We start from the raw sequence: 27,696 nt of genomic DNA, 5'->3' as shown, positions 1-27,696 counted from the left end.
AGGGAGAGGCACGCGGATTGGTGAAAGTACTGAGAGAGAAAATACATTTTGTTAAATTACCAATATTCTGAGGACTTTCAAAACAGAGAGGGAGAGAGCATGTGTGCGTTTTTGTATGTTTTTTTTTTGTAAACATCTCTGGAGAAATCCGACTGACATATCACAGAACCCAAATGAAAGCACTTGTACCCAACTATTTATCAGAAAATACATTTATTATGGGGGTGTTACACCCCCCAAAAAACTGAAGCTACGCCCCTGCTCTGCTGTCGTGTTCATGCCCATTAATAGAATCCAAACAGACATAGACAGTCAGAATGCCAGCTCGTGCCTGTTTATCAGAAAGACGTGACCACAAGTGCGTGCCCGTTTACCTTTTGCGGCAGCTTCTCCTGATCTGAAAGTCAGCAAATAGATGCGGTACGTTACCCCCACACAGCTGTCCCTCCAGGGCATGTGCTGGGCGGAATGGGTGGCATTGCTGAGGCCCTCTGTCACTGCCAGTGGAATGAAAGGCTCACATTTCATACCAATTCAAATATTCAGTCTGGTGAGGCTGGAGGGTCGTGTCATCTTTTTTTTTTCTGCCGGCCCCTCCCGCCCCCTAAACTCACTGTCTCCAGATGGGACATTAGATCTGGCAACTTAACATGTCTGGAATGAGCAGAGTCCCACCGCAGAGGCCGAGCCCGGCCGGCAGCGCGCGCTGTCCCAGGAAGGAATATTACCTCACTCTGCCAGAGGCCTCACACATATATAAAAGTCCGCAGACTCGGCTGCCCACAGAAGATCGGACTTGGCCACTTAGGGGGGATTCTTCTGCGCGGAGGAACACGGGCAACAACATCTGGCAATCATGATGCTGAAAGTGGAAGAACTGGTAGGTGCGGCCTAGTTTTATGGCAGAAACACTTCACTTTTTTAAAGAAGAAAACAAAATATTTTAGCTCAGACTTTTACCTTAATATTTACTATTATGAAAGCGACAATTGGTTACTCAACTTTGCACAACCAACCCTGTGAGGTTTATTTTTTCTAAAGCTGTACAACTTAGATTTCTAATGTTGGTCAGGTAATGTATGAGATGCATACTTCCTGTCTTCCAAAAATAAAATCTAGGCGTGCGAGCGAATATTTCCCTCAAAGAAGGTGAAAAGCAAACTGTAAGCCGAACTAATAGGTACTGTGTATTTAATTCAGTTTGTTGAACACTTCCTCGAGAAGTTTAAAATAATTTAAAATAATTCATTCACCATTTAACAAAAAAACAATGCTGTCTGGATTTGAAGTAAACATTTAAAATGTGAGACCGTAGAGCACCCAAATCAAATCGTGACTTCTTTCCATTCTTTGCAAAACAATTATTTAGTTGTTTATGATTTTAAAGTAAACATATGTGTCTAAAGCATAGAGCATGTGCTGTATTAATCCATGTTAACTTGTACGTTGCCTTCTTTAAATGTATGTATCTCTCAAATTCACCTATTAAATCCACTGGGCTCAGAAGAGGTCCTTGGAGATGGGCGTGTCTCCATCATATTAAGATACTGGACTGCACCAAAGAGAGTCCCCAGCATTTCCATTTTAAAAAGTTTGATCTTTGAGTAGAGGGCCAGGGCCCAGCTTTGTTTTAACTTCTGTGTACCTCAACTCATGATAACTCTTCTGGTCTGCAGGTCACAGGAAAGAAGAACGAAAACTCAGAAACACAGGAGTTCCTCCCAGGTGGCCTTGAAAATGGGGAATACGAAAGTGCTGTAACTTTAGAGAAACAGGACGATTTGAAACCCCTTCGCAAATCTTGGCCATCCCTGGAAAAGACCAGTTCCAAAGACGAGAAACAACTAAAGGCCGAGGTATGGCGGCAAAATTGTGCTTGACTTTTGTAGCTTCACTAAAAACACCATGCACAAGGGAAACATTTTGTTATTAAACACACGCTCATAAACACTGTCTGACAGTCTACATGTACTTACCTCTCTAGAGAGATGACACATCTGGCTATGTTGTGAAATGTTGCTTTCTGATAGTCTGGGAGTACATAATCAGGACCTTCTGCTATTGAAGCCCTACATTGCCACAGGTAAACAAGCCCCTCCCAGGATGTTGGACTTCAGAGTGGTTCATTTGCTTTTTAGCTTGGCTGCCTTGTAAACATGCTTCTCAAGTCCCCCCATATTGTTGAGAATAGACCTTTCAGAGGCTACCACAGTAGACCACTGAAACTGCAATAGACGCCATCTTGCCTCTCCTCCAGCAGACCTGGCAGGACTTTGCACTTGGGTGTTTGTAATTGTAGTGTGCTATGATTCAACACTGCGCGAAAATGTTTTGCCCACAAGCAGGGCACTGAGAGCAATTCTGCTTTGCCACCCTGTCTGAGAATGTGTCCTAAAACACAGACTTTCTACTAGTTGAGGTGATGTGAGACAAGCTTTGAAGCAGGTACATGTATGTACCTTTTGACAGTCTTTAAATAAAAATATGTGCCTTAATGTTGGATATGGGAAGTCTACTGAATGTAAGCACCTGATTAGTGATCACAGATGGTCTTTAGGCGGTCGTAAAAGGAATATATGTTCCTTAAAAGCAATATCACTCCCACTATCAGAGTAGGTCATTGTACTGATATTTGTATAGTGCATTGCTGCTGGTGTGGTTCTATTGTGCGTCACAGACTTTGTGCAATTTGGTGAAAGCCAGAGCTTGAGCGCTCTGCACACAGTGGCACAAATGAACAACTTCGTCCCTGAGCCCTGATTTTCTAATCTCTACTAAAAAGCAGTGCTTTCCTGATTATAATGAGTCTGACGTTCACAGTGGATGCTGTTTTTTCTGGTTTGAAGAATGACAAATGAATCAGCCTGAGATACAAATGATGTAGACAAAGCAAAAGAAATCTAAAAAGAATTCAAGAGCAGAGAAATAATTGTGAACAAGCTCTGAAAAAGAGGAAAACAGTAGATAACACTATGTCTAAAATGGAGACTTTTGCTATGTTTCTAGCATGGGAGGGAAGGCCTTTACTGTACCTGCATGTCAGACAGCGAGCTAGTTGCAATGAAAATGATCTTAAACAGAGAATTAATCAAATCAAAGTCAGTTTTGGGATTTAGTATATCTATATATATTTCATGATTAAATTATGATTAAAATAAATGCCAGGGATTTCTAGATTGGGTAAATATGGTGCGCTTCATGCAATTTGTAAATATTTCCGAGGTGCTGAGCTTAAGTTGCAGAATACGTTTTCTGTGCAAAAATACGTTTTGTAAAGCATTTTCTTGCAAAACTTTTTTTTTGTGGGAAAATTCTACCATTAAACATATTTTTTGTCCGCACTCTACATTTAACTTAAGGTTTAATCAGAAATTTGTTTTTTTCAACTTTGCAAACTTTGTGAGATTCCTAAAGATTATAAGGTTATTTTTTAAATAAAGCCTACCCTAGTAGTGCCGTAAAAACGTTTGTACCTTTCCTTAATCCTAACAAATACCTTACTAGTTGTATATCTGTGTATTTACCTCAGTGTCACAGCTGTAGTTCACGATGGCTGATTAGTGTAAAAAAACCTAATCGTAATTGATGATCTTTAAATATTGTATATACATCCATAAATAGGTATGGTGACTTAAAAAAGATAACATTTTAAAACTGGGCACTTTTACATCTTTGTAGCATATCACAAAGCAAGCAAAAACTGTTACTAGACTGTAGAATAATTACTGTCAATGGTTATTCTCTCGTATTCCCAAAAACTCAGAGTTTACACGTGGAACAGTATATTAATTTTCAACAGTCTATTGGAAAAGAAAATCGGTGATTGTGTCAGAAAATTAAAAAAAAATGCTTGAATCTGTGCATCACAAATTCTAACTTTTAACATAACATTCTGGATTTTCCACCAATTTATATTGGAGAAAGTAATTTTCAACGCAGACGGAAATCTGATGTACCTAGGGGATTTTAATAGTGTTGAACAGTCAATATTACGCCAAACTAAAAGGCGGCTATTATTATCAAAACCAATTGCCTAATAAACGAGGCATGTAAGTCCAAGTACCACTGTTCCTAAAATTATCATAATATGTATGCGTGCTCCGTTTATTAGTCAAGTAGCCAATCACTTTTGCAAGTTATCAGCTACTCAAGACCCACCCAGTGCCATTCAGATACTCAGACAAAAAGGCACACACACAGATGTGCACCCACGAGGCAACTCGTGCCAACCACACTCACCCATAGTGAATATAAGTTTTCATTATTTCAAAGAATTACGATACATAAAAATGTATGAGTAAACCCTAAACTTTCAAGTAAATAGATTGAAACATTGAGTACTACACAGATTTATAAATGCACTTGAATGGCAACATTCTGTATGCAAAGCAGGAATAATTCTCAAATTGAGTAAATGTTCCAAGAAAAAAACCCATTCCCCTTCGAAGCTGATGACCAATGGTTTTTAACTCACTGTAAGATTTTTTGTGGAAGTAATTGGCAAATATGGCAGAAGGAGGCCTTATACTGAGCGTGACAAGGAGGAGAAAGTAAAGGAGGTTTTACTTGTACATCATGGAGGCCGGATGGTAGATGGGGGTCTGTAAATTAAAGGAGAGCGGGAGGGGGTTAACAGCTTAATGCTAGACTATCATAAATTAGGTGAGTATTTGTGCATGTGGAAAGAATTAGACATAGAAAAGGGGCTTAGGGCAGTCGGAAGAGGAATGCAGCTGCAATATTTTTGTGAAAAGAAAAGAAAATCTGCTGTTTTCCTTCAAAAACCAACAAAAGAGTGTGCCACAAATACGCCTGTCATATTGACTTCAATGTATGTGCCTTTCAGCTCATAAAGAAGAAACTCGAGCAGAGACCAAAACTTGAGAACCTAGACGATCTTCAAACTATTATTACACTCAAAAAAAGGAAAAAATGCAAGAAGGTTAAAGTGCCTGTGGAGAAAGAACCGGAGCCGGAAGTGATAGTAAGTGTCTCGTTTCAAGCAGCCTCTGGGCTGCATTGCAGTGTTGACATTCAAAGAACTATTCATGACGAGATATTTATTCACGTATTTCATCCTTCCTCAGACGGAATCTGTGGACGTGGTCACATTCTTGAAAGCTGCCTTGGAAAATAAGCTTCCAGTAGTGGAAAAGTTCCTGTCAGACGGAGGGGATCCTAACGCATGCGACGAGGTACTTTCAGATTATACAAGGTCGTCCTGTTCCCGCTAATCATTGTTCTAAGTGAATAAAATGTACTTACTTTGTATGCAAAGATGTTCACTCGCTTTGCCTCAGTTTAGGAATATTAATATAGTTTACAAGAAGAGCTGGTCAGTCTGTGGATGTGGCAGTCATCATGCAGTAATAGGGCGGCTCCTCCACTAAGGCGGAGGAGCGTCGCCCCACTGCCTTAAGGCACGGCAAAAAAGGAAAAATAAATAAAGATAACAACGAGATGTTATTATAATTTTTTATGCTGTGCTGGGGCAGTCTTGAGGGGCGGGGCTACGTTGCACAGGAGGAAGGAGTGGTGGCACCCTCGTAAGTGTGCATGAATGTTTGGCCGGCCTCTCGGGCTGGCCAAACAGTCATACGCACTTTGCATGTTCTCCACCCAGGCTGCATTACAGCCTGGGTGGAGATCATGGCCAATCTTTCATGCCCCATAAAAAGACCATGAAAAGGCTTAACGCTACCTTGTGAATAAGGCGAAGCCCCTATCGCCACCAGAACGTCGAGAAAAGTAACGTTGTGGTGGCGATAGGGGCTTGTAAATATGCCCCTTGGGTTACAGAAAACATCCATATTTTTCTCAGTAGGTTTTCTGCAAAAATATATTTATATTATATGAAATATATATAAATATCTTCACAACCTAGTTAGTTCAACTGAAACCACTTTGGCAGAATGATTCACTTAGCCAAAAAGAAGCTTATGATTTTTTTCCAAAGTCACAGAAAAACCCAGCTTGAAAGCTAATGTTGGCTCTGAACCCTCTGACTCAAAGTGTATTAGCATGTCAGCTAGTCACCTTGATCATTGTTCAGGATAAGGTCACATTTTATCAAGATTTACAATTTGACACAGCATTCAGTCTCAATGGCTACTCGTGTGGAAGCTCCATGTGTGCATTGCTCAAGTCTATTTGTCACCAGCTCTGTGTATTCCACATGTTTCTTTGCTTATGTTTCCTATGTAACAGTGTCTCTTTTTTGTGTGATTTCTGTCATTTACTGTTGCTTACACGTGGGCTGACAGCATCGCTGACCGCCATGTGTGAGTGTCTCACCACGTCAGCACATAACCTTAGAGACAGAAATACTGGGAATGTGCGACCCCCCTTCAGCTTATTGCTAACATGACTCAATGGAATCCATCTTATGATTATCATTGAACTAACAGTGCTCAGGGTTGACTGTAGTGTGAGTTAATGCTTTTTTCCACCATGCCACTCTAGACAGACCAGCCATATGAAAATCAACCTAGGCTCTGTTCCATTAGAACAGTCAGTCTCCTACAGTTAGGACCCCCAGACTAGTTTCATCCTACTTGGGGTTCATCAGTCAAGTACAGGTTGAGTCCTATGGCACAGAGAGGAAGGGGTCCCACATCTAGCAATACCCATTGCACTTAGGTCATCTACTACAACAAGCAAGAAAGTGATGGAAGGAATGCTTGAATTATTCTCAGCCACAGATGTTTGCTCAAGCCGCATCCCAGAGCATTGTTTTTCACCCCCTGTTCTGCTTTAAACAGAGATCTGTCATATGCAGATCAGTTTTGTTCCTGCTTCTATAGGAAAAGAACTTTTACATTTCTGTTTATCTCACACGTGTTTAAAGCACACAAAGTAAACTGGATTTATTTATTGTATTTTATAATTTTACCAGAGTACGATTAAACCCAAGGATGTGTGACAGAGAAATGTAGAAGGCAGGTGGATGCTTAACAATAGGCAAAAGAAAATCCATTATTATTTCACATAGACCAGATGTGTAAAAATCAATTCTATTCAGTAAACATCAATCCTTTCTCTTTTCACTCCCTCCAAAAATCAAAAAGGAAACAAGATAAATATCTGAAAATGCACTTTGGCACATACACGTTTCTTCTGTGATAGATAGAACAATTAATCATTGATCCTGTTACAAAAGAAAATGTGAATAAAACTGTTCAGAAAATAAAGTGCTTTATGAAAAGATCAGTGTGCAAAATGCATATAACATGATAATTCTTCCTATGACGATTAAATAGGCATTTCTCAGTTGCACAATTCTAAACTCTGTAGATACAAAAAACAGCTCCATAGGGAATACTGGCAACACAAGTGTTTTTTTATACATCTTTAAGTTCAGCCAACTGTCTAATGGACAATCAATGGTTGAAATTGCTTTCGTAGAAGGTCACATTATAAAGCCACAATTTAATTTGGTGTGCACTATCACAAGGCTGCATATTTCTCAAGTATTTAGAGTTTGTGTAGTCAATGAGTCGCTCTTCCTCAGTTTCAATTGAGGATGGTTCAGCGTATGCGCTACCAATATTGTGTAACACATGATCTAGTTCTCAGGTGCTTGTTGGCACTATGTTTGTGTGTTGCATAGATTCCATAAGGCTACACTGAATACAAAAAATACTTCCATATCAATTGCGGGGACAGAGCACTTCTACGGTAGTTTCACATCTCTATGAGGTCTTGTATAGAGATATGGCCAAGCCCCAGGTGCTACACGTGCTTTCTATAGGTCACGGTTAAGGTGTTGTGCTCTGTGGATTGCAGAAGTATAGGGAGACGTTTACGTTAACTTGGTGGTTAAACACAATTACGGAGAGCAATGCAGTTGTAGCACATGAAGGACGGAGGTCATGGTGCTGCGAGGCGAAGTTAGGAGTATAGTGAACTAAGGGGAGAAGATGAAGGTTTGAGTTCTTTCCTGGAATCCAGCAGTATGTCCCATTATCAGGAGAACTGGAAGGCTGTGCCAAATGATTGGGCCTGAAAGGCGAGGAATGAATTTTGTTGAAAACCTCATGGAACTGGTGACCTAAACTGTCCAAACCATGATCCATGGATGTCTAGAAGATCCCCGCAATGCTAAGAATGGCAGTGGAGATGAAAAATGCTCATATTTTGTGTGTGAGGAGGCGGGGCCTCTACGCAAAGGGCTGGTGGGATTCACTCAAGGGCAGAGAAGGTAAGGACACATGTAGAGTTGGCCTTTAGCATGTGTGAGCTGGGCACAGGCCCGGGGCACTAATTTTCTGAGGGGCGCATGGAGCTGTGTGCACAGGAGTGGCTCGTGCAGGTAAGAGCAGTAGGGCGGGGTGGGTGGAGTCAACAGGTGACAAGGGAAAATGTTATTTTCACCAAAAAAACAACTTACCTTGCACTTTTATTTTATTTTCCCTCATCGTTGTCTGTCGACTCCCCCCCCCCCCCCCCCCACGCCAGCCCACTGCTCTTACCTGCACGGCCCGGTCTTGTGTATGCATGAAGTTTAAGCCAACAGCTGCACCTTTCTCATCTTGCTCCAGCCTCGTCCTTGCCCTTGCCTGTTTGTTTCTGTTTGATTTACCATTTAAAGTGGTTTTGTCCTTCATTATCATCTTCATTATCATACGGCGGGTGATATTTTTAAGACCCTTTTAGCCCCCTTCCTTGCCTTCCCCTCACCCTGTGACGCTTGCTGGCACACATCAACAAAACCATCATCTCCGTGAGGCAGCTAAGCTATTGGTGATTTAGGTGAGCTGGGGGAGGTCCGGGGATGTTTGTGTTCAAGGGCCAGTCGCTGCTGATTATCCAGGTACTGACCAGTGAACACAAAAGGGACCTCCCGCTGTCTTATTTAATTCACTACCATCAGCAAGAGTGGCACATGTGTCTCTGCCCACGCCCAGGGTGTTATAATCTTAGCAAAGGCCAACCCTGGACACATTGCAGTACCCATGATCAATGAAAAGCTTAAGGTAGGCTTTTCCCAATGTGCCAGGCACGATCTAATTCATGAATATTGGTAGCATCAATATTTATCTGATATTATTTTGTAGACACAATATATTTTGTTATATGGGGCAATACAGATAAAACTGGAAAATAGCTGATTCTGCATCTATTTGACAAAGTTGAACATGTATGTGCTTGTATGTATTGTCCTGTTAGATGTGAAGTGACTGGAACTGCCTGATCTGTGGCTCTACCAGAATAGATTCCCCGCTGTTCCTCCGACTGTAATGTAGTCTGACACACTACCCCGGTGGCCAGGACAGAATTCACCTGAGGGTTATAGGTTTTAATTCTTGCAGCCTTGTCATGTGAGTAGCTGCAGGTTAAACAAAAACCATAACACACCTATTAAATCACCCATCAGACAAGTGACAACATAACAGCCTCAAAGTGATTGTCAGGCCTCACCGTTACTTATTTGACGTTTCGTGAAGTCAGTGTACCCTAAAAATGGCACCCAAAATAAGCTAAAGAGATACAAATGAAGCCTCGCTGAAATGAAATTTCCAGTTCACACTTAAAAAGAAGAACGATTGGGAAACACTAAACCCATGAAGAACTAAGGGACAACCTCGTGCTTATTTTGGGGTACGGGCTAACTGAGTCGCCACAGTACAACATGGCCGGCCTGGTTTATACTTGTATGAGATCTACGGCTCTCTCTATCTGCAGCCTGTCAGCGACTCCTGATGAGTGGCCATGAATATAGAAATGATTGAGTTGTCCTGATTCAGCTGGCAGTGAAGATGCCAGGCTAAGCAAACAAGCTAAGGATAGAACGAGCTCGAAGAAGTTAGAATGCCCTTCAGAGGCAGCGGATGTGTGAAGGGAGGGAGAGATTTCATGTTCCCTCAAACTAACGTCATATATGAGCAATAGGTGGGTAGACTGGGCTGTTGAAAACAGGCCATAAGAAGTCATTTCTAGCCATGTAACTTTGCACACCACGAATGGTAAATTGAGATTAGAATGCCTCACTGCAGGGCAAAAATGCACCAAAAGAAGGCACAGAGACATGCTGCTTCTACAGGACACCTTTTACTATTCATTCAAAAACTACCAACACGCTCGATTATTTATATGTAATAACACTGGAGGACGGTCAGCAGCCTGGAATCTATCCACACCAAGATAAAATATGGCTGATCTAAGACTGCACACTCAGGGTGTACATTTTTGCACACCTTGTGTTAAGCTGTGTGTTTTACGTCCACATTAATCCATACCTCAAGGAAGAGCCTCATCTTATCTCCCTGTTACCAACGATCTCCCCCAAACCCCTCCCACTTATCTTCCCCCAGCCTTGTGTTGGCTTCACACCCAACAGTACGTGCCTCAAGGCCATTACTTAGGTGATACTCATGCTGCTATGAATAGCCGTCCAGGCACCGAAACTCTTACACTCACACATTGCGGATATGTCCACTTTGGTGGCACATAGTATTGAAAATGAGATCTCCTACGAATTCAATTTTAATATTATTATCTCCAAATATAAACTGTCAGTTTAATTAGTTCAATTGAAGTAAATTAAGACTACAACACCCAGAATCCAGAAGGCTGATGCACAAAGCCTAGGACTGGAGCTCTGTCCGAAATTACATGGAATGAGCTGCTCACTCTAATTGAAGATGGGAGAGGTGAAAAGTAATTATAAAGAGGAAGTGAATGGATGGAAAACAGGAAGTGGTTGGCTGTGAGGAGAGCAAGGAGTGGATGAAGTAAAGGGAATTAGGAAAGGGAAAGAGAGATGAGGAAGAAAAGGACATCAGACCAATAAGGATGCAGAAGAGAACAGAAGATTTGAGAAGAGGTCAAGTGAAGGAGAAAGCAGAGAATGGAATCAGAACAAAATGGGGAAAGGGAAAGCGATGAAAGCACCTGTTCAGGGGAGTCTTACTGAGACATTTCCATCAACCTACTGACCGGTCAAAAATGCCATTCTTGTACCTAGTTCGTCGGTGGTGTCATTTTTTGCCCCAGTGGACTAGTTCAAATTTTGGTGTAAAATTGCTTTGCAAAGGTGCAATTCATGTAACTGATCCAGAGAACACAAACAACATGTGGCGTATCACACACTCACTGGACCATTCTGTGACCTTCCATCGATGTGATGTTGCCAGGGGTGTTGTAACAAGTGCCACTTGTGATGGTATGCCCGACTGTAAGTCACAAAGAAGGAGGAGGGATTCAATTAAGGAATGGAGAGGCTGGAATCAAATCTAACAGCAATACAAGAGGTACCTCTCCAACCAAAGATCAAACGTAATTCATTCTCGCTCAGAAGTTACCCTTTATTAACTCCGAGATTCATTAATTAGTTTTCTTTCTCATATTTTAAGAATTTTGCCCTTTTTTTTTTTTTAATTAAAGACCATGAGGTGTACGCTTTAATTTTTAAAAAAGCGGAAAGACTTTTAAAATATGAGAAAGAAAACTAACTAATGAATCTCGGAGTTAATAAAGGTAACTTCTGAGCGAGAATGAATCACGTTTGATCTTTGGTTGGAGAGGTATATGCCCGATTGTAGCACAGAACACCAGCATTGGGATATGAGTGGATTCCCAATGTAACATATGTGCACATGCGTCCCTTGTACAGATTTCTTTTACAGACAGACGTGGATGTACAGCACTCTTTGTCTCGGTGCTTATGAAGAAAACAAGGCATTGTTTGTTCCATACATCCACATGAAATCATACATCAATTAAAAACGACGACTAATGTAAAATACAAAAAGTGAAGGCTTGAGTAATATATGCACTGCTTATTTTGTGTTAATAGTATATGAATTATAGTAGGACATTTCACGCCTGTCCAATGTAAATAATGCAATCATAATTGTTGCATACATTTGAAATACATATTAATGCATTTTTGGGTCTTCTACCTATTTTTTTCAGTACAAACGTACAGCACTGCACAGAGCATGCTCAGAAGGACACATGACCATTGTAGAAAAGTTAATAGAGGCCGGAGCGAAGATAGAATTCAGAGATATGGTACGTGATTTTTTCAATACTTACTTTAGCCGGTACATAAATAACCAGAAAACGTGCATGAAATAAGCGAACATATCAAATAAATAACATCCCCCACACTTAGCCCTAAGAACCAACCTCCATTATTCTCCTGGAACTTGCAGCAGCTTTTAAGAAGGCAAAGACCACGAAATATACTTCATCTGAGCCTAAGAGAAGGCGGTAAAACAATGCATCCCTACACTTCCTAAAACCTCTGGATTTTAAAATCGATTTAATAAATAATTTAAAATATGGTCTAAAATACATGCAAAAGGACATAAAGTGCATTGTAGATTGGGCTGAATGACCATCACAAGGGCAGGTAGCCTCTGCCGCTATCTCCAGGCCATTGACACTCGGGAAAGTTAGAAGCCTAGCCTTGGAACCTGCCCTAAATCAAAATACAGAGGCTGCTTCCCCATGACAAAGGTATTTTGAGGTACAACCCTGTGTGTTCAGATTCAAGTAAGTCGCAATATGCTTTTACAGTCATCTTGTTCAGTTCGTTCTCAAGTCTCCGAGAGTGACAGGGATCTGCAAACAGTGACTTAACCATCATTTTATCGGATTTCCTAATTGTGAGTGGAGGCTCAAACAAAACTGAAATATTCAGTGCTTCACAGGCTTTACGTATCTAGGCCAACCACGGGATGGAAAGTCTCTTATTTAAATTCAGGCTGTCCCTGATGATTTCCCTATTCAGATTTGCCTCTGGATTAGACCACATCCTAACCCACAATAAACGGGGTGCCAATTTGGCCAGATTTGCAATTAAGGTAAGCCAAAGCTCTAAATGTAAAATAAATTGGGAGCTCGCAGGGGGTAAATGCACAATCCTTCTACAGATGTGGTTTTACTCTATCTGAAGGGTAACCGTATTACCGAAGCCCCAGTCCCCCACCCCATTAAAAGCCGCAAAGACACACTGTGCTTTGTAGATGTTAAGGATAGGGGAAACTTTGCCCTTCCTGCCCTCAGAGGCAAGTTAAAAATATATCCACCTACTCTGCTAAGCTTTAAGCAAGAATGTATATTGTGTGTGTGCCATGTCCCCACACTGCTAAAAGTGATCCCCAAGTAATTGAAATTGTTTAAACCTCCTAAGGAGTTCCACTTAACCGCACACAAAGTTTTTTTACCTGGCCCGTAAGCCAAGATGTGTGGTTTGCAATAATTTGTGACCGGATTCAGCTCACTCAGAAAGGATATAAAATAATTCATCAACAATCGTAAGGCTCCTGAGGTGTGTGCCATGAGTACCTCGTCATCTGCGTAGAGCAGTACCGGTACTAAGGCTTGTTTAATCCTTGGAATATCACTGGTCGCCAAAGTGGGACACAGGTTGGTAATATAGACCACAAAAAACAAAATGGCCAAAATGCAGCCTTGATGACCCTCTGTTCAAGTGAGAAAGGATTAGACAGTTCACCTGCCCTACCAAACCAGACCCTTGTCACCAGATTCTCATGCAGGGAGTGCAGACAATTAACTGGCGCCACCGCCATCCCTATGGCAAGCAACCAGAGTTTGGTTCTGTTAACACATTCAAAGGCAGCTGACAGATCCATAAACGCCAGGTACAGTGGACATCGCTTTGCAATGGTGTCTTTTCTGATAATCTGATTCAAATTCAAATATTGTTCCACTATACCCAGGTCTTTTCGAAATCCAAATTGATAAGAGCAGAAGACCGTCCAGGATCGTAACCGATTAAACATCATCGCCCAATGATTTTAATCAAACTATCTATAAGGGAGATGAGGCGGTAACACTTGGGTGAATTACGGTACCCTTTCTGAAAGATTGGCACAATAATCGAGAGGGACCAAGATTCGAGAATCTGTCTACCCAACACATTGTTAAAAGTATTTGTTAACAATGGATCTCACATCTCGATGTTACACCTAATAAGGGACATCGGGACCCCTTTCCCGTTGGGGCTTTGTCTAATGACCAGGAGCACCTCATGCAGAGTGTTTTTCAAGACTGTAAATCTACTAGTTTGCCCCTTAGCAGCCCATTAAGGCTCTCATTATGCTCTAAGTGATGAATAACTTTAAAATGGGAGACCCATTCGGGTCCAGAAACACTACTAAATTGAAGTGGGTTAGGTGGTGATTCCCTGCCTTTAATCCTATTCACCAAGTCCCCAAAAATTCCTACTGTTCTTAGTGTAGGATGCTAGTTTCAAGAGGTCCCAGTCCCTGCGATTTTCTGACTCATCAGCAAAGGGGTGTTGAAGTGAATCTGTCCAATGCGGGGCTGGTGGCACTAGAGATACCTAGCTTCCATCCTTCCCAGGAGAGTGGATGCAACATTGTGTCAACTTCATCCAATAAGCTTGAAGCAGGGAGCCTTCACTGACGAGCAACCAAAATGTCATCCCAGATAGCAACAGTGGTGGTTTTCATGCCATGTCTAGCTTAGATAAACTGCTAGTAGGTCTGGGTTGTTGAGACCAAAGACCACCATATTACAAGGCATTTTATAATAGAGGGCAGTGGGTAATTTGAGCCAGTGGTTGCAGGTGGAGCCCACTGGCAGTCATTATTGGGGACTGGCACTGATTTATCCTCAACAGTCTTTGATCTACTGCAAGAAAGAGAAAGCCACAAAAGGGAGAAAGACTGAAGAAGCAAAATAGAGAAAAACTGTGACAAAGAGAGACAGCAGGGATGAAAAGGAACCTGCAATATTGTGATAAAGTGGCAGTGAGTGTCTGGTGGTGCTTTAAAGAGGCATGATGTGGGATCAAGAATACACATTCTGGATATTTGATATACCGATATTCGATGACACTGACCGCGAGCACTGTCCCTTATCGTTTTACAAATTAAGCACTGATAAAGAATAGCAGGTGATGGGAATTACATTGCTCAGAATGGTGGTTTGTCATTATGGATGTTTTAACAGTATTAATAAGAAAGAATGCATCAGAGAATTTGGCCTTCATTACAAGTGCCCTGGTGGTGGCTGTGTTATTTACAATCCAATGCCTTGGCCGTTCAGAATTTACTGAGTGCAATAAATATGAAGATTAAAAGTGTTGCCCCCAAAAATGTGGCGAAATATGCTGCTTTTGGTGCTTTCAGCACCATGATCTGCATGTCATGATCCTCAGTGGGCCTTTTGCCGTGTTAAATTTCGGCAAATGTTCCAAAAATTAACAGAAGAAAATCGCAAGTTTTGGCCTTTGTTGCACCGATGCACCCAGTCACTAGTGGGTGCAATCAATATTGCACCACCGGTACTTGTAATTGTGATCCCTGCAGAAATACAACTGACCACATGCTCAATGCTAGTGGTGTGGGACAGTGGCGGCCCCTCCACTAAGGTGGAGGAGTGTTACCCCACTGCTCTCGGAGCATCGGAGCAGTGTAAAAGAAAATGATAATAACAGGAGTTGTTATCATTTTATTTTTAGTATCCACCAGGTTAGGGCGGGGCTTGGCTCCCTGGACGTTGGGGAGGAGGAGTGGTTGCTGCACTCTAAAGTGCACATAACGGTTTGGCCTGCTGTCTTGGCCCGGCATAACAGCCATGCGCACTTGGTATGTTCTCCACCCAGGCTGCATTACAGCCTGGGTGGAGAACATGCAGAGGCTCCTGTTCCGCGTCTGAGCGCCATGGTAATCAGACAAATCACAACACTACATTGCAGCATTTTGATTAGCTATGGTGAACCAATCACAACGCTGGCTTAAGGGGGCCTGGTTGCTTCCTTGTTGAGGAGAGGAGGAGAGACAATGTGGGAGAGAATGCAGCCCAGGTAAATTAATTAAAAATTTTCTTTATATTTTTCCCTCCTCCCTCGACCCCCACCCCCTCCGCCCACCACCCCAGTACCATACTGGACACCACTGGTGCGGGGCACGTTTAGCCAAGAGGTAGAAAGATGTTTGCTCCTTGGCTGAAGCAGATTGTGGAGATGTTTACAGTTTCTCTGCATACAGCATGTGTGAACCAATCACATCAGTTGATTCAGTGGTTAACATGTAAGAAACCAAGATAGTTCAATATGGTCTCCTGAATTTCCTGATGTGGTCCCTAATACAATCCCGCAGCAGCATTACAATCCAAAATCTCAAATCCATTTGGATAGACAAGATGTTCCGCTGGCTTTAATAAAGTAGGTGAGTGCAGGATTCACTTATTGGTAAAATATCACGCGTTTTCAGAAATGGGACTCGCCTTTACTTGGAGGATATTTTGAGGGCTCTACTCTTAGTATCGCAAGCTTGAAACTGGTTGCAAAGAATAAACTTTTTTTTCAAAATTACTTCAAGAAGTGTGCATTGGCTTATGAAGATATCATGAAAAACAATTACATCTCTTTGTAAACTTTTCTTCCTTTTTTATTTCAGCTGGAATCTACCGCTGTTCACTGGGCTTGCCGAGGTGGGAGTTTGGACGCTCTGAAGCTTTTATTGAACAAGGGAGCACACATAAATGCCCGAGACAAGGTATGACGTGCGCCCTGAAGGCTAATATTTCGGGGATAGGTTTTGAAAGGCACAGTGCATTAGAAGCACTATCCGAGCCAATATTTGCCAGCGTATTCATTCAGTCTAACTTCGTAAACAACATTATTTCACCCAAGTAGTTTTTCTTTTTGCAAATTTTGATGGGAAGCTATGACTTTCTTTTAATTGACCAAACCTGGCAAACATTTCACAATAATATAGTTTATTGCGGAAGCCTTACTTGTGGATTACAACGTGTGGAAATTCTGCTTTTACGTATAAAATATGAAATATATTTTGAAACAGTTCATTGCTAATTTGACTTGCATACGAATGTTACTAGTGTAATGTTTTTATTTTAATTTTAATTGCATGCATAAAACTAATTTATTTGCACACTCTATCCTAAAACGCAGTTGCTCAGTACTCCGTTGCACGTGGCTGTCAGGACGGGGCAGTACGAGTGTGGCGAGCATCTTATTGCCTGCGAAGCCGACCTGAACGCCAAAGACAGAGTGAGTAACCCGAATACACTTTACAGTAGCCTCTATTTCCATTGCTCGTGTGATGGAAATCTTCTCCACTTGTGTGTCATTGCGTCACTCAAATAAGACACCAGACACCCTCTTATTTTTAGCCCTGGCTCTAGCACAAGATTATTGCTTTAGGATGTATTATTTATAGCTTCATATGCTGCACCCTTCCAAGATGTCACCATCTTTTACCCAGCCCTGAATTCTTGTAGTAATGTTATTCACCCATGTGTTCAGCCAGTGCTTAATTTGTAAAATATTAAGTGCCAGGGCTCTGACCAGGAGGCCACTGCAGCTTGCACCACCCATTGCTCGTCATCGCTGCCAAAACAGCTACTAACCATCTCTCTCGCATGTAAATGCGACAGTTCAGATTATTCCAGGCCCCCAAAGCTAAAGGAATGGCTGGGGAGGCAGGTATAAGCATTATTTTAATGTATATTGTATTTCCAAACTACAGTTGTTCTGCTCATCTCTAAATTAGATGAGCAGCGCCACCATGTGTAGATTGTTTTAATTATGGTGTTGACAATTGGGTGCTGGTGCCGAGCATCGGAAACAAATTAAGTGCCGGTGCTTAGCACCGGAAAGCTCCGGCTCAAATTAAGCACTGTGTTCAGCAGAGCCAGTGTGATGCACGAAGAACCAGGTGTGACCGCGTGCTTTGTCTTTTCAGGAAGGAGACACGCCGATGCATGATGGGGTGAGACTAAATCGATACAAAATGATGAGGCTGCTGATTACTTACGGGGCTAACCTAACAATCAGAAATGACGTAAGTTTTACTTCTAAATATCATCTAGAAATATATGCGACATGACAGTTCCCTCTGTCTGTAATCCGTGTGAAAGGCTTGATGTCACTTCAGTGCACAGCATAAAACCTTAGGTAGATACATGTTTTCATATTTCTCTGATGTTTCCTTTCCCATTGAAACATAGGGTCTGTTTGCATACAAGGGGTTTCATGAGAGAAAGGCAGCCATCTCATTGCCCATCCTAAATGGTAAATACTGCCAGCTGTAAAAACCAGGAGCAGCAACCACTCACTCTCTGTAGTACGGGCAAGGCATGGGCACAACAAGTGTCATAGAATTGGATTGGACCAGTTCTATGTTCCTTACACGTGTGGTAAAAACCTACTGCTTTATTAACATGTTAGTTGCTGAAAATTTGATGCACTGCTGGCAGTAGTATGCAATTCTATTCTTCCCACATTTTCCCCTGGCAGATTAGTGCATTCAATGGAGTGGTATTGAGCTTTATACAATTTGATAGTACAATACAGAATGGTCCCAGCAAACAATATTTAACCAGACAATACATAAAACGTTGTAGTCACACAGAATTAACACCAATACATAACAATGATGAGTAGCTAGTGTTATTTAATCACACTGCTTCATTACAGGAATACATTATACATATATAAAAATTCAAATTTGTACATACTAAGTGCCCAAAAGGACAGGGGAAAAGGAGGTAGGTGATTCTCGTGAGGATAAAAGTGTGTGAAGGGAATATGGAAATCTTGCAAGCAAATAATGCCAAGTTCAAATGACAAAGCAATCAATTATGGCCTAATTATTTTGCCAAGAGTACATGAAATGTTCATATAATTCAATAGCTAGACCACACAGAGGAAACACAGTCAAGCAATCTCTGTTGTTTCAGGGGGCTGGCTCAAAGGAAAAAGGGTCGTCGTTTCGACCCTAAGATTAATTTTAGGTCGTTTAACACCTTACACGGGGGTCTTCCTCAGGACTGTGTTAGGGGAAGGGCACCTAGAATTAAAGTAAAACACTAATTGTGAAGCAAACGAGAGGCAAGGAAATTACAATCAATGTTAAGGCCGACGCGGTCCGTGTATTTATCATATTGAGCCCTACAATGAGGGCTATGAAGTAAGAGAATCGGGCTCACTGGCTCCAAAGTCTAGAGGGCGGCACCAACACCTGAAAAAATAAGGTGTAATGTATATCAGCCCAATTACATAGTTCAGGGCAAACATATTAGCAGAGTTTATAGAGGGGCGGTAGTAAGAAAATGAAGAAACGTACGCTCAACGCGGAAACTTCCAGCGTGTCCCTTCCAAAACGTATTAAATAATTAAGTAAATGAATCCCTGCCTGTGTTCATCGGCTAGGAACCGTTCAGCATACAATTCTGAAAATGTTTAAAAAAACTAAACTTTAGAACTACCCAGAGTTCTCTGCTTCTTTTTTTGCATAATTTATTCGTCACTCTATGCCTGAAAGGGTATTGTTTTGACTTGTACTAGGTGCTCCCTTGTGTCTGGACAAAGCTATACCTCTCTGAAGAGCTCTAATGAGAGCGAAACACTGTGTCAGGGTTTGCTTTTACTCATTTCAGGTTGGCTTGGTTGGTATTTTACCAATTCAATGCTGTAATAATGTGCCTGGAGTGGTAAATGGCTTTTGTCATTTTACAGCTCAGTATGGACAGCACTTGCTAGTCCTATGCTTAAAGACTTTGCTGTAGAAATGGCAAAAGACTTTGTCCTTTTCTATCTCGGCGTGGATGACACTGTGCTAATCCCATGCTTAAATACTTTGATAGAAAAGCAGACATTTGAGGTGAGCAGATCTAGAGTATCGCTGCTATATATATGACACAATGTTGCATTAATATAGTTTATCTTCTTCAATGCAAATGTGATTCAAAAGGCAGGAAATACATCAATATGCCCAAGAACGGCTCAAGAGACCAATCCATGTTAGGAAATAATAGTTACATCAGTGCTGTGGAAAGGTGGCCAGGATTTCACACAGATTTCTTCACTTGACAAGTACGGCTGGTTCTTTGCCACGGTTATTTTTGTCACCTTGCAAGTGTCAGCAGTTAAAAGCGGTGCTTGCAAATGACAGTAAGTCTTTTGAATGGGATGCTATGTACAGTCAGTGGTTCACCAGCAAGGCGTCTGCAAGTGATCTTGCTCCTTTTTTAAACTCGATGACCTCATGCGGCTGGTGGTGCCTGAGAGGTCTTCAGACTCCTGTTACCACAAGGCAGTGGAAAGGGTTCACGCTTACGTCTAGTAACACAAAAGGGAAGTACATTATGTAACTATAAAACTATAAATCTGAAAGTCATGATTATGTTGCCTATTTTGGGTCCATACAAGAGAATATTCTGAGCCCATCCTCAATTTGCCTGGAGAACAGACCATCCCTGAAAACAATACAGGCAGTAGTATGCCCACTCAGAGATCCCAGACCCATATACCAAATCAGTAAATCATTTATTGGGGGTAGGGGGTGACACCCCATATAGGAGCTATGCTCATGGCTTAGTGGAATGGCATGTCCACTATGAATCCTGTCTTTAACCTTGTAGTCCCAGGTTCAAATTTTCATCCTTTTGTGCTCAATAAAATGAGTCCCACTGAGTTGGTTTAATGTTGCCAGTGTCAAGAAGTCCCTTCTCTGCTGAATGAGCACTTAACAGAATAGACTTCTATTTAGAAAGTAAATTTGACAAAATATCCTTATTTTGTAGAGCCCTTTTGCAATCATGACAAATGCTTGACATGTAGGCCTACATACAAGACCTCCTGCCACAGATCCCATGTGCTTGTTGCATTCCTGTATATTAGAAAAGTATTTGAGCCAATAGCAACGTGTATTCTATACTCTTCCCGTATATCACTCAGCTTTGTTATGAGTGTAATAAGCACCTGGCATTCTTTTATCATCCCTACAGAACAATACGAACTGTGATCATCAGTGGCATTATCCAGCAAATAGCCAATCTTGACTTCTATAGCTTTGCACATCACTGTCTACATGGAAGAAAGAGCCCCCACTGTTAGTTATTAAAATATTGCAAGTTCTGTGACTATAATGAGGCACAATACCAAGTGACTTGCAGTATTCCAACAATATAAAGTATTAACTTATTCAAAGCTACAAGGTATGTCATTGGCCAATTAAATGTTCATTTTCTTATTAAATGCTAGTTATTTGGCTAATATAGACAGGGTAAAGACCAATCCTTACCCGTCAACTAGGTCTTCCGGTACTTAGATTGTTACATGATGCCCAATGTTTATTTCACACCCGATAGTGATTAAAGACTTTATAAGGCCTCAAAGTCACCAAATAGGCCATTTTCTTTTTCTGTTACTCACCCTCAGAACCTTGTGTTTAATCTCTTTTAGAGCATGAAAATGATGCTAAACATGCTTATTTTAGCTCTAACAATGATGATCCACACCCAAAAGTCATATATAGTTGAAAGATGCAACATTTTAAAACAAATCACTTTCAGCTGTTTTGAGACGTTTCTGAAGGTCAGACATTTTCCCGTGACATTAACTGCAAGCTTTCCTGTTCTGGACCATATAATATCCCATAGGCATCTATACAACAACTGAGACCTGAGTGGAACAGATTGGGAGTACGGTCTTGTAGGCAGGGTATCATCGCGGCATTGAACCCGGAGAACACAGCTTTAAACATTAGCCTTACACTCTTTTACCATCTTGCATATCACAAGCTTAATCAGTAAATCCCAGGCCCTGTGTCAAAACTAGGAAACAAACACAGGTGGATATAACAATGGTACATCTTTGAAGCTGTTCATCAGAAAAACCAGTGCACCCAGCCCCAGCCTCACAACATGGAACTTAAATTCATTAAAAAAAAAAAAAAATTTAAAAAAAGGAAAGGAAAGGACGCAACATCAATGACTTGTCATTGACTATTGACTGATGTTACTCTGAATTTTACATTAACTTTGAGATGCTCTCTCAAGTTTGGTGGCTTACCTGTTGCTTTTAGAAGTAACCTCTATTTTTATTAACTGTATTTATTGAAACTATGCCGCCATGTGGTTATATTTAAGCAAAGGTTACCCTGTCCTAGAGGAAAACTTTTATATTACTAATTTTGTGCCTCATTTTTATTGAGAATGATGGGAGGAACTTAGTGAGAAATATTTTCTAATGTTTTTAAGTTTTGATTCTTATATGGGGGTTGTAATGATTTAATTAATCAAACAATAAAATACTATACTGGGTGAACAAAGAGTGCATTGCCAGTTCTACGTGCAAATAAAACATGGAATATGAAACCTTGAAAATCTTTTTTATCCACCGTGATCTTCAATATAACCGTTTCTCTCCATTTGTTCACAACAGGCAGAGAAAACTCCTATGGAGCTGGTTCTTCAGTGGCAGAATGGAACCAAGGAAATTCTCAATGGACTTCAAGACAAACCATACAAAAGCTCCCATATAGACACTTTCTGAAGAAAGTCACTCAAGCACTTTAAATCGATTCCTGATTGATTTTGTGTTTTGCATCAGATCAACCACAAACTCGAGAATACAACCACAACCATAATCCAACATACAAGAAAAAAAATGAGAAACAACATTCAATTTATAAATCTTATAGCAGTTGTCACCATTTACACTTTACAGTGTTTGGCAAAGATGTGTGGTTGATTGTCTTGATTAAGACTGACCTTATTGAGAACATTAAATATTCCACCACATTCACGTAAAGTGGCTTAATTTATGAATTTATATTTATTTATTTATTTCGGGGGGTTTTCGTTTTAAGTAATGCTCTACAAAGGTTCACCCGTAACTTTGTAACCGAAAAGTCATTAAAACTGCGTTTTACTCATTTTCAAATTTGTTGTTTAAATCAGCCAATAGCACTGCACGGCTTTTTCAATGGAAAAGAACTTTCTGATTCATGTTTTAATATCAATTTCTTGTAAATCGAACTTAGCTGGATAATATTTCTGCAAATGCTGTCCTTCGACTGTGAGACAGTAGTGAGTTTTAAAGCTGGCATTGGTAGCTGGGGCTTCTTTGTGTGATGCACAAGTATATAATACTAAAAATTTCACGTACCGACAGCAGTACCTGCCTTACCTTTATTGTTCAAGTAAGTGGCATAAGAGACACGAAGAGAAGAGATGTTTCACTAGAGTCTGAAATCTTACTTGGGAATGTTTTTGAGAAAGGAGATTAGATTCTAAAGATAAATGTTAAGGACCACGTGGACAGGTTAGTAATGGAAGTCAAAGCAGGGCATTGGAGAAAAGAACCACACTATGGCTGTGGTAGGCATTGCACCGAATCCTGCTGTCAACGTAAGCCAAAGGAGTGATGTATTTTTGTACAGTTTAATTGCAATATCTGTACATTTTGTAATAATGGTCTGTATTTAAAAATTAAATAAATTGATTGGCTCTTTCTACATTGTGTTTCAGTGTGTTAAATGATGCTCAATGTAATGGCACATTCATTACTGCCCACAGAAAGTCAGCATGCCCATGTTCTTGTTATATGCAGTGCTTGTCGTACTTGTCCCTCAAAAATGCACCCAACAGCTGAAACATATGCAAATTGCCATACGCCATATGTATTCTCTATTAAAATTAAATCTAGATACAGAAAGACAATTATTTGTAAAGGCATTTATGTGTGGCAGTCTACTTTCTAATAGCCCTTATATCTTACATTTTTTCGGTCTAGTCTACTAGACAGCCCAGTGGTCAGGTTGCAACATTCATACTGTAGGCTCACCAAGAACATAGAGAGGCTTGCAGTCTCTCCATTGCTTACCATTGAATGGCTTTTTTTGTCACTCTTGTTTGCAGGTTTCATATTCAATGGCTTGCCTTGTCCGTCTGGTGTCTGTCCCTCTCCTGGAGCATTGGCAATTTATTTGTGTGCTTTCACTGCTCACTTTGAGGGAAATATGTTTTTCTTTTGCCTGAACTTCTGCAAGATTGCATATTTTTTCCAGATGTCTCCCTAGTCTACTTCTATTCCTCCCACCATGCTCCATGTTGCTCTCTTTTGTCAGTGTGCGTCTCCCCTACCCTCTCTATGATGCACTTGCCCTCGTGTGCTTCTACACCCGGGGTTTCTCTCTTACCAGTATCTTTCTGACTCCAGTATCACTTTGCTCTCTCTCTTAACCATTTGGTTCCCTTTGCACTCCTAATTGTTCGCCTCGTCTCTTTGGTTTCCTCCACCTGCCTCCCATCCCCTCCGTGTTGCTTCGCTGCACACGAGCCACTGTGTTACTTCAGCCTCCTATGTTGCTTTCCCCTCCCAAGTTTCAAAAATGTGTTCACACTTTTTTCTTTTTTTACCTACGATGTATTCACATTATGGGGTTCTTCTTAATTTTTCTTTAGCCATGTTGCACAGCATCAGGGATGCTGTACAGTATAGCTACAAATCATTGGCAAAGACAATAGGTACCTTGTTGCCTTTGCCACTGCTTGTTCTATTTGCACTTTCTACAAATGCTCTGCCATCACAATACATGTTCAGTCTGCAGCTCATCTGCCTTCAGCAAATGTAACTTTGCTTAGTTGCAACTCACAAATTTAAATTACATGAACTTTTAACTTTGCATCTTTAGGCGAGGCTAGAGACAACATTAGCTGTGATGGATAACTAATAAGATGTACATAGGTAGGCAAACCACCATAGCTCTGCACACTGGTTATTAGATATATATCATTCACATATTGAGCAGCCCACATTCATCAGCCATTGATGGATTGTTGCTGGCATTCAAGATGTAGGCCAAGCAGCAGCTTGCAAAATGCAAGGGTGAATAATTGGCCAGTGTTAGACCTCGCATCTTTTGGCACATTTTCCCTGTCTTTTTTGCTTTCTTGCCTCATGTTTTTAATGGTACATTGGACTGCCTTTTTCTTGTTTAGTGTCTCTGCACACTTTCTCATTGCTGTTCAGTGTTAAAGTGTAAGTGCTCCTAGTATAAATTGTTTTTATGGATTGGTGTTTCCATGTTTGGCTTATTTGATTTACTACTAACTCCCTAGTATAGGGCACTGTGTGTGCCCAGGGCCTGTAAATCAAATGCTGCTAGTGGGCCTGCAGCACTGATTGTGCCACCCACACAAGCAGCCTTTCAAAGGTGTCTCAGACTTGCCACTGCAGTGTCTGCACGTAGTTTTTGCTGCCATGTTGATCTGGCAATGGTCCCCTCTTTCAGGCCTGAACCTTGCCTTTTCTTACATGTAAAGCATCCCTCAGGTAGGCCCTCAGGTACCCCCATGGACAGGGCGCAGTGTATGTGAAAGGTAGGACATGTCCTGGTGTGTCTGACATGTCCTGATAGTGAAATACTGCCAATTTCGTTCTTTACTATTGACAGGCTATCTGTCCCATAGGCTAACATGGGAGTTGCTTTGTAACATCTTACAAGCCTAACTTTCTATTGGGACAAGATAGGGAAATAGAGTTTAGTATGTTTGAACTCAGGACTTAAAAATACGTCTTTTAGTAAAGAGGATTTTCATATTATGTGTTTAACCATTCTGTGTGCCTCTGCTGGTTTGTATATTGACTGTATGGTTTTGGAGTGGCAGAGGCTGGGGATGTGCATTCATTTTAGACAGCCACAAGGGGGGTTGAGGTATGTCCTGCCTTTCCTGGGTGACTCAAAATTGGGCTCAAGAGGCCTGGTCTGCATTGTGGTGGGATTATTTTTCACTAGCACCAGAATAGGCAGTGTCTTTTCTGCACAATGCTGTCTCCATCTCCTGTAGCAAAGCTGGGCCAGAGAGGGTAGAACTGGTTTGGACTGGGCTCAGAGACCCTTGCCACAAAAAAAAACAGAGTAAATGTGGTTTAAATATTGGGGCCCTGACCCCAGGACTTTAGAAGTCTTATGGATCAAGAACCTGCCAAGAAGAAGAGCTGGAGAATCTGTGAAGAGGAACTACCACTTTGCTGTGTACTTTGCGGTGTTGGCCTGCAGTGGCTGCTTCTGTTTTGGGAAGAGAAAGGACTGGACTGAACTTTCTGCAACTTCTTTGTTTGAGTTTCTCCAAGGGCTTGAGGTAGAGCTTGCCCCCTGTTCAAGAAGTCTTAGGAACAGCAAAGACTTCAAGTTCATCTGCTACCAGCACTGGGAACTGTGTGCTTTGTGCTGCAACAGAAGAAAAGGCAATCCAACGCCGTCAACTATGCCGCTGCCAGCTCCATTTCCTGAAGGCACCACAGAGGGCAACACCGCACTTCACACTGCAACCTTGGTCTCACCGATTACGACGCCTGCCGACACTACCGAGCCTCTGCTTGCACATGAGCTGTAGGCACCGCACTTCGCGCCACCTCACTTCACACCGCAGGCCCTGGTATCCCCAACAATTCCTCCTCATGCTGAGATAGACGTCACAGCTTGCACGTGGTTTGGGGGCACTGATCGTAAGTTACCCGATGCACCGCCCGTCCCACACTGCAGCCTTGGCCTACCAATGACAGTGCCATCAATGCCAGTTCGTCAGCCAACAACAGTACTTCAGCTATGACGACGACGCTGCCTCACCGTGGCCTGATAGCTCCGCAATGAGCATTGCCCCACTTCGCACCTCAGCCCTGGCCCCACTAACACAGTGTTTGTCAGTGGGTCAGAAAGGTGTTCGGACTACACGGTCATCCAATCTTCAGCCCCTCTGCAGAGCGCACAGAGCAATGGCCATGTATTCCAGTTGCAATTGTGATTCTGTGCAAATATGTGTGCTTTAATTAGGCCTGTACTGTCAGATACTAAGTACCTGCACTTCTTTATTTGGAGATGGAGAGTACCTGCACTTCTTAGCAGAGGTACAATAATTTTAATTAGATAGCACTACCACTTCTCAGAAAATAAGCAAGTACTGGGGTATTGTATTGTAATTGCAATTTCATCTATATAGGGCTTACTACAAGTTAGACGAGACGTCAAAGCGTTTTTTGGGTGAGTAGCACGCTACCCCGGAACCCAAACAGGTTTAGTGGGAATTAGTATAGGGAAATATCCAATTAATTTGAGTTGTGGACATGGTCGTCTGTTATTTGGATTAAGAAGGAATAGGGGAGGAATAAAAGAGGGAAGGGTCTAGAAAGGATTTTTTTTGGGGGGGGTTTATAGCTGTAGGAGGAAGTTTGGGATGAGTAAAGGGGAAGTATGACATTAATTAAATTTTTTTGACATGTTAGTTTGTTATTTGGATTAAGAAGGAATAGTGGAGGGATAGAAAAGGGAAGGGTCTAGAATTGTTTTCTTTTATTTCTTAGCAATAGCAATAGGAGGGGGTTTGGGATGAGTAAAGGGGTGTTGAAGAGGGAAGAATCAGAGGGAAGGGTTTAGAAAGGCTTGTTTGGGAGATCTGAATAGTAAAAGAGAGTCAAGAAAGGGTTATTTTGGGGATCATAGTAGTGGTATGGCGTTTGGGATGAATGAGAGAGTGGAGGTAGAAGATATTGATAGAGGTATAGGGTGAGAAATAGAGTAGTGTACTGGAAAGAGTAGTAGAATGAGGTTTGAGATGAGTCAGAGAGTTGAGGTAGAGCATATATTGAGAGCAGTATAGGGTGAGAAATAGGGTAGTGCATTGGATATGCTGAATTAAAAGAAACGTAATAAATATATATACTTTATGCATATTATCTACTGGCGGTCGCCAGTAGATAGTTATAGTTAGGACCGTGTTTCCATAGGAAATCCGCAACATTCTATTTGGAATAACTTTGGCGCCGGTCGACGAATCCTCGCGAAATTTTCAAAACTAATGGGGCGCTACGCTCCGCTCCTACCCTGAAAGTCTCGGGGGGATTCGTCAAGCGGGGGCTGAGAAAAAAGGGGGGTGCCAAAACGC

At 41.5% G+C, this 27,696-nt stretch overlaps 1 protein-coding gene across 1 annotated transcript; it reads left to right on the top strand.

Annotated features, from left to right (window-relative positions):
• The first annotated feature begins 782 nt into the window (after window positions 1–782).
• On the top strand, window positions 783–23,267 carry ANKRD1 (ankyrin repeat domain 1). The gene is made up of 9 exons (XM_085605320.1): window positions 783–880; window positions 1,677–1,856; window positions 4,847–4,984; window positions 5,088–5,195; window positions 11,917–12,015; window positions 16,401–16,499; window positions 16,916–17,014; window positions 17,709–17,807; window positions 22,193–23,267. Exons 1-9 carry the CDS (start codon window positions 857–859, stop codon window positions 22,301–22,303), a joined length of 957 nt encoding a protein of 318 aa, XP_085461446.1. The 5' UTR covers window positions 783–856; the 3' UTR covers window positions 22,304–23,267.
• The last annotated feature ends 4,429 nt before the right edge of the window (window positions 23,268–27,696 follow it).

This window comes from Triturus cristatus, chromosome 1_2, assembly GCF_964204655.1.
Source record: "Triturus cristatus chromosome 1_2, aTriCri1.1, whole genome shotgun sequence".
Taxonomy (NCBI): Eukaryota; Metazoa; Chordata; class Amphibia; order Caudata; family Salamandridae; genus Triturus; species Triturus cristatus.
The sequence above is the reverse complement of the archived record's forward strand: the minus strand, read 5'-3'. Positions and strand labels throughout refer to the sequence as shown.